The sequence below is a fragment of the Python bivittatus genome, unplaced genomic scaffold, assembly GCF_059951505.1.
Source record: "Python bivittatus isolate LINGU-HERP-01145 unplaced genomic scaffold, Pbiv_v1 ctg000070_np1212, whole genome shotgun sequence".
NCBI classification, from domain to species: Eukaryota; Metazoa; Chordata; class Lepidosauria; order Squamata; family Pythonidae; genus Python; species Python bivittatus.
In genome coordinates, this window is record NW_028277034.1 from 18,371,479 (window position 1) to 18,380,000 (window position 8,522).

Here is an 8,522-nt window from a genome sequence, read left to right on the forward strand (position 1 = left end):
ATTTTAAATTTGTTATTCATTAGTTTTCTCAGAAATCATATTTGTGAACTGATTACAAAAGGTGGGTATATTCATCCTTTAAATTATCCAGGAATATCAATTATGTCGGGGGATTTTGCTAGATGATACACCATGTTTAATGTTTTCTTTTCGAGCATTTTCACTTAACAACAAAGTAGTAATTTGGCTCATTCTCAAAGATTTCAGGTATCAAGAAGGTATTTGATATTGTCTGAACAGGGGCATATACAGTATATGCCATAGTTTTATAGACAGACTTCTGGTGCCAGATTGTCTCGCTAGGATTAATATGCAATCAATTATTCCTCAAAGGACTGCCATGAATATCGTTTTTATGCTACCTTATTTTGCTTTGTGCACTCTAGTGACAGACTCATAATCCACAAAGGCATCTTCATTGACCAAAGAAGTCTAAAAACAGACAATAGGAAGACTTCTGGAAGAAAGTTTTTTTTTTGTTTTTCTTTTAAGGATTTTACTGAAATGGTCATAGCTGTGCTTTCCCAAGGTTTAATGACTCTGCTTCATTCAAAAAGTTTACAAACAAAGCTTGAATTGAAACCTCATTTTTTTCTACTAGGAATTGTTCCAGAACAAATCACACACACACACACACACACACACACACACACACAGAGGGTATATGCTGATGGCTGTGAAGACAAATTTGGCCCAACATGAGAAAAGAGACACTTTACCAACAATATACTGACAATTATAAGGATTTTACATCAGGGGAAATGGTTTTGATTTTTGGACTGGCAAACTACACCATTGTATGATTGTTTCCTGAAAAGATTTTGCAAAAGTGTTCAGACTTTTAATTTTATTTTATATATGGCTTAGTTTACAAGACCAGTTGTGAAAATTGAGATATTTGCATAATTTCACAATGTTAACATGAAACAACTCTAAATTACAGAGTTCGTGCAGGGAAATCATTATGACAATAAGAATGAAGTGCTTCAATCTGGCTTCAGTTTTCAGTTATAAAGCTCGCTGGTTAATTACCTCACAAGATTGAAATAGCAGGTGAAAAATTGTCCTGAGCTTTTTTGAAAGAAATGCAAGGCATAAGTACAATGGATGACTGACTGATTGATTGATGGATGGATCTGAACCGTCTGAATTCTTCTAAAGATTCCATGCTTTCTCCTACATGTTAAACATGTTGTAAATCCACATTGAACTTGTTAATGCATCATGTAAAGTGAATGTTATTAAAAATACCATAATTATAGAGTTTAGAATATTCAATACTGTTGTAAATTCTTTAATCAAACACAATTATCTAATTAAAATGTTTATATGTGATCACATTAATGTAGATTACTATGCCAGACATTAATCACATAAAAAGAGAGACTTAACTGAGATTCTTTATTAAATTGGAAATGTTGGACAATCTTTCCTGTGGAAGTATTACCATATCTTTTCCATGCAAGGCCCACTTCAGACCAAACTCTGGAAGATTACTGCTTTCTCTAATGTGGTAATATATGAATTATGTTTTTAAAACTTCAAATACTTATTCTCATCTGACACCCACAACTTTTGATTACTATAGATTAGCTTACAGGGAAAAATAGAGACTACTACCATTCTATTTCTATACATCTACCTTCTGAAACTGCCACTCCCTTCTGCATTAAAGTTGCCTCATTTGCCTTATCCAAAATATTTAACTTATTTTGTTAATGAAATGTTCACCATTGCAAAAGTTCTCTGGTAGAGCTATCAAATCATTTGCTTCAGGCTAGTCTACATCTATAGAGGAATGAAAACTAGAAGTTCAGTGTAGAAGACACAAAGAGTCTTCTATGAAAGCTTTTTTTTTTCCTTTAAAGATGAATCACTATTAAACCACTACCTTTCTTGGGACTACAAACATCATAAACCAGCAGCAATATTTGGTTTATTGTTGGAACCATTGCTTTCAATGATTTATGTTGTGCACCCCTCCTTAAAGCACTTAAACCACTTGTTCTATCATATAAGATCACTGAAAATAAAATTATTAACATTGCTAAATCACTAAAAACAAAAAGATCTTTTACATCTCACTTTTAAGGTACGTATTTGTTTTAAAATTATAATAATAAAGGACAACTAGAACCACTGTCATAAACATTATATGAAATATCTCATTCATTCATTCATTCATTCATTCATTCATTCATTCATTCATTCATTCATTTAATAGTCTGCCTGACTCCTAAATAACTCTGGCCAACTTACAACTAAAAAAACCCACCAACTTATAATTTCCAATTTAAACTGTTTTTTTCCTATATGGAAAAAATTATATTATTGTGTTGTAAACTGATAACTAAGATTCTGTTGCAAATCTTAACCACATTTACAAATCAGTTAGCAGGAACAATTGCACTAAAATAATGGGATTGCCTTTAAACAGATCTAGAATTATGCTTAAGACAAAATAATGTCATTTGACAATGTGAATTACAATAGCCTGCATAATATAAAATCCTTTCTTTTCCATAAATAAAAACTGAGAATTTTTTAAAAAGAAGTAAGAAAAAGACAAGAGAAGTTGGAAGTTGCTAGTTAACAGCTTTGTTGTGAATAAAATAAAAAAAATTAAATGGTAGAGAAATACAGTCTTCTGTAATAAATTAGCAACAGCCAAATGCTAAGTATCTATGATAGTTATCAGATAGTTATCAGATTTCCTAGTTTCAATGTTGAAACAAACAAAAGCTAATACTGATAAATATGTACCTACTTTTCATACTGCCAAAAATGGAACACTGAGACATACATATTATGTGGAATAGTACCAAGTACAATTTTAATACAACACAAAATATGTTGGTAGATGGGCATATTGCAGGATTATTGATCTGACCCTCCAAACAGGTATACTAGTAATGAAAATCAAGCTGTCAATATTGGAGAAAATTGCACCAACATCGTAGATGTAACTACATCTACATTAATATAAGAAGTTTGCTTATCATACTAAGTCATGATTTTTACAATTCTACTCAACTTTGTTAGTTAAACCATTGTAACCTGTTCATACATATTACTAAACCATAAGCTATGCTTTACAAAGAACAGCAATGGATTGACTAGAACAGAACCATAGAAGCAACATTGTAGTTTAGTAAAAACAACTAACTGTCAAGCATTATTCAATACTTGGATGGTTCCACACAAGTAAACTCTGTTGGTAATAATAAATTAATCCAGTCCTTAACCACTGTAACTGAGTTTATTTTCTGAAGGGTCCAAAAAGGCTACCTGCTCATGTGTTTCTCTTGGTTTAGTGGAGAACTTAAGATAATAATAGAAATTTGAGGATTAATGAAGGAAAATCATTCCCATTCCTATTTAAGCCCACCCCATTGTCTAAAATTGCACCTGAAATTCAGCAGCAAAAAGAATAAACCATGGTTAAAACTACAATTAATAAGTAGTGTAGGAAACATCAATTCTACTATTCTTGTGTAGAATGGGTACTTAAATTGAGTGCAAAGCTCTAAAAATGCTTGGCAGAATATGAATGTCTCCCTGATGCTGAAAATATATTAACCAGGGCACCAGGCATCCCACTCTGGGGAGGGCATTCTCTCAGTGGGTCCCACAACTAAGAAGAACTTTTTCCTTTTAGCCAACCACCTCACTTCACTGAGTGAAGACAGCCAAAGAACATGAGCCGGCACATAAGAATGGTGCTCTCTTCTGGCAATTTCAGATAGGAGAGGAAAATAGAAGGGAAGTTTTGCATTTCTTATTCTGTACCTCTAACTTGCATTTTTCTATAAAATAAGTTCCTTACTACAATGATATTCTCAAGCTGGCCTTCCTTGTCTATGTGTAATGTGTACATTTTATCTTAATGGTAAGATCACAACATTGGCATTTCTCAATCAGTTTCCAATGATGAAAAATCATTCATGCTTAATGAAGTTACCATAATTCATGGCACTAATTATTCAATTTAATTTATATTCACTTTTTTCCTCTTAAACAGGCCTTCCCAAATTTATCTGACTTAGATGTACTGTATTAATACACTCAGAAGCCTTCTCCAATCTGGAAAGTGATAGTCCAAACCGATATTCTTAAGCTGCCTTGATCTTGTGACTATCAAATGTTCTTAACCTTTGTCCCTCTAGAGAATATCGCCATGGTGGCCATTACTAGATTATGACCCAGGCTAATCTTTGTTCACATTTGCAACTAAACAACCTCTGGCTACTTCTAAGTTATCTGCTACTATATATTTTAATACACATTCCTTATTGCCTGGACTTTTGAATATTTGTACTGTATTTAAAGTTGTTGGCCTTTAATAGGAATAAAAAATTCATCATCTTCAAGTTCAGCACAGGATGAAATGTTATTCTGCTTACTCTAGCGTAGCACTACACTGACTGTGGCAAGTCTTAGTTCAAATAATAGTTTTGGCTGGGAGCTAGGAAAGCCTTAGATTGAAATAAATGTTTGTCATATAGTCAGGAAACATCCTATTGGAAGGGATTCTTGCCTAGACACTGCCATAATACTTCAAAAAATAACCAGAAGAAGTTATACGCAAAGGTTTATAAAGAGCTATCTAATGATCATTACTTTATCACGGTCACAGCTTTGCCCAAACTGAAGTCATGAGGTTCATGTTCTGTTGGAGATCGTGATTTATTTCTGGGTGTAATGTGAAACAGGAGCATGAAGGAAGGTGAAAGAACAATTGTATCAGATTTTTGGTGTCATGAAAAGGCAACACATTGTTTATGAATGTATTATTATTGTCTTTTCACTGGCAGGGAGAATTATGAATGCCTGTGGAATATTTGGTATCCATGACGGTGTGTGCTTGAAGGCTACTATTGCTGCTTTGCTTCAAGCAATAAAATGTCTTGTGCAAGTCCCGACAGGACCTGTTGGATTCTATTATTTAGGTAGACAATAGTTCTAAAGTTCATTGATGGGCACCTAGAAACAATTCAGTGGGAAATGAAATTTACCCAAGCTTCGTCTCAGAGCTTGTTAGTTTGGACAATATGTGTAGACCAAACATTCTTGCTTATCATTAACTTAATTGACCACAAAATATTAGCTGATTGAATTTAACAATGACACAAGGAGCCCTTGCTTATATATCCTGATGAAGAGAAGAAAATTACTTGTCTAATTATAAATGTCATTGCTTGTATGTCTCTTTCCATACAGTGGAAAGAGGGAAAGAATGAGCAATATCATTTTTTGCAGCTGAGTTAATAACATCCTAATTTCTTCCTGGAACTGACATCACTTTTCTTCATTTGAGGATAAAACATCTCTTCAGTCTGTCAAAAAGTGGCATGCAAATTGAAACTGTGTGTTTGAAATCTGTAAATCTAACAGAAATGTTTTTAGACATTTAGAATCCCCCCCCCCCAACAAATCTACACAGGTTTCTTGTCTGGCTAAAGCTCTACTTAATGTACCAGTACAGTTTAGAGGCATTTTCTTCTATATTTATGGAGCACATATGATAACTGGATAAATTCTTACCCCATTTCTACTTATTTGTTGCTGTAGAATACCTACAACAATCTACTTTTGTCTGCCAAATTAGGTCTTATTTTGCCACTGGCAAAAAACCCCTTCAGGACAAAATCCCTTTTCTTTTAGTAGCAGTTTTAATTCTTTTTTAATTAAACTTATCAAAGGTCAAAACCAAATATAAATAATACTAAATAAATCACTTAATAATTATTTGCCTTTTTAAAAAAGAATGAAGTTTATATATGATTGAAATTTGTACAACACTTCAGAAAAGCCATCATGTGTTGGATTCAAAAATAAAATCAGAAGCAATTTTTTTTTTCATATAAGTACACATGAAAAACTAGAAATGATCCTGGCTTTAGAAGCCTTTAAAAGTGTATGACCAGCTTTGTACTGATACCCACTTAACAAAGCAGAAATCAAAATACCATACTGTATAAACAAAAGGGTACAATAAAGGACATTTTGAAATTTACACAAGAATTAGCCCACAAACATTTTGGTTGTTCCATAAGAGTTCTCTATAAAATGAACTTTAAAAAACCTTAGACAGCTGTCATCATTCATCACTATTTTTTCCACTTAAATGCACACAGAATACTTATATAGCAATATATACTGCTGTATTGTAACATGGATATTAAATTATGATTAACTTGTTTTAAAAATGAGATGTGTATTATCCAATCAACATTATTGGTAATTTGAAGATTGAAATACCCATACAGTATGCATTCTCATCATATTGGTAGGTATAAAAACATGAAAATATAATTTTACAATATTTTCTTTATATACATAAGTTCAGGCTTGACAAAGAAATATTTGTACATGACATTTTAAGAGAAGTAGGCCCAAGGTACAATCAACATAGATTTCCTTTGAATGCAGGAGTGAAATGATATTTTCTGTAAAAGGAAACTGGTTGGGAGTAATATGCACATGTTTTTTTAATTTACCATTTCTGGGCTGGAAAATATTCACTTTCCTGCTTAGGTATGAACAGGACAGCTGTAGATTGTATCATCACACTCCTGAAAGATGGACGGTTTGCCATTAAAAGGTGCAACATCACTGGAATTTGACAGAAAGATGTTTTAGAATCAGTGGGCTTTCAGGGTATGAATGTGGCCTATAAGCTTTTACCAAAAGAAGAAAAAGGAGGAGGGGGGAGGAGGGGGAGAGGAGAAAATTTGTAACAAATTTACAGTGCAGGATTTCTCATAATAATTTTTAAAATAAATGAACATCAAAAGAGAAGGGCAATCCCAGAAAAAAAAGCTCTTTAGTTAAATCTGCACCATTTATAACAAAAGGCTGAAGTCATACAAAGTTATGATAATAGCTCTTGTTGCATTTTCAGGAATATAGCAGCACCACTCTTACAGAATATTTCTTTTTCCAGTAGACCTGTTGTACCTAAAATTGTTCTAATGAAAAGGTGGGCCGACTCACTTAAAACAATACTAGAAAAGCACTCACTGTAAAGATGATTCATTGAAATCCATTTATTATTACAAATACAGAACTGTATTTCAAAACTTAGGGTTATTATGAAAATGAACATAAAGGAACATTGTCAAGGGTTTTTTCCCCCTCCCCCAGAAGAAAATTAATTAGCCAAAACTTTATATACGTATCTCTGGAAAATTTATTTTTGATTTAAAAATCAACAGCAAAATTTAGAAACGAGTCAAATTCAACCTCTCTTTCTGTCATACTAACTACAGATCTTTCTACGATATGGAGAGTACTGTAATTCTATCTTGTACATTCTTAATCTCAGTTTCTCATTTTAGATTCAGTGCAGAATGTCTCTGGCCTCTGTTGGCCTTTCTCAGATCCTTCCAGAATAGATTCAAAGGACCCAAACTACTTTAAATCAAGATAAACTGTAGGCAGTCATTTTATGTATACAGAAATGGAATGTGCATCAAAATTCAAAGACATTATGCTGGGGAGTAAGGGGCCATACCAACAAATCATATGAAAAGACTTAACCATAAAACTTAAATATCCACACTTTAGGCAAGGATAGTGTTCAAAATGAAATATAGCAATTTTATCACAGAGATTAAGAGTAGCTGAACATTCCCCAACAACCTTGACAATGTCCTTTTACATTTTACATCCTTTATAATCAAACTGTAACTAGCAAAATTAACTGGACCACTTGCAAATAAAACCATAGAAAAAAGTTTATTTCAAATGTCAAGCATTTGCAAGTAATTTGATATTAACACCAAATGTTAAAGAATAGATATTAAGTAAATTTTTAAGAACAATATTAAATTACAATGTTTTTGAACGTTTATTTTTGTATTTTATTCCCCAGCATTTACATATTTGGCTTTGAAAAACAGGAACTAATATCTAAATCTTGTTTGTTGTTAATTTTCCATTTTTCCAGAGTTTAAATTCTTGTTTCATCAACCATAATGGAAGCAAATTTATTTAAAAGCCAGTTTGTCTGTGAAAATACCTAAAAATATTTTTTTTTAATTTTAATTTTTTTTTCTTATAAAACATGTCACATCTTGATGCAATTGATGTCAAGTGTGCTTAAGTCATTATGAATCAGAGAACTGACAACGGCGACTGCAGAAACTGGTGTGTTGTCTGTACAACAATTTCAGTTAGAGTACAGTACTTCCATGTTAGCTATGCATGTCAGTCAAACTTTATCTTAAACTGGTGTAGAAAATGATGCTTGTGGGGCTTTTTTTGTACTAAGCATTTTGTAACTATTCAAGATGAACTCCACAAATATGCATTCTTGGCGGACAAAAATGCCTTCGAGATACTGGAGGCCTCTCACCACTTTGACAATTAATGCACAAGAAAACCATTGTGTAAGGCACTCAAAAGGTTCTTATCAATCACAAGAGATCAGTCACACTGACATTCATTCCCATGCCAGGACTCACGTAAGGTACTGCATGCACTGCTTTTGGAAATTCTGGAGTCACAACATGTCCATT

General features: G+C 32.8%; 1 protein-coding gene across 2 annotated transcripts in view; it reads right to left on the reverse strand.

Annotated features, from left to right (window-relative positions):
- Positions 1 to 5,818: 5,818 nt before the first annotated feature.
- GRIA2 (glutamate ionotropic receptor AMPA type subunit 2) overlaps positions 5,819 to 8,522 on the reverse strand; it is an 81,406-nt gene continuing 78,702 nt past the window's right edge. For both annotated transcript variants that reach the window (XM_088132717.1, XM_025170004.2), the window contains one exon: positions 5,819 to 8,522. This exon is cut by the window's right edge and continues 63 nt beyond it. In XM_088132717.1, coding sequence (XP_087988843.1) covers positions 8,421 to 8,522 — 102 coding nt within the window. In that variant the 3' untranslated portion in view covers positions 5,819 to 8,420.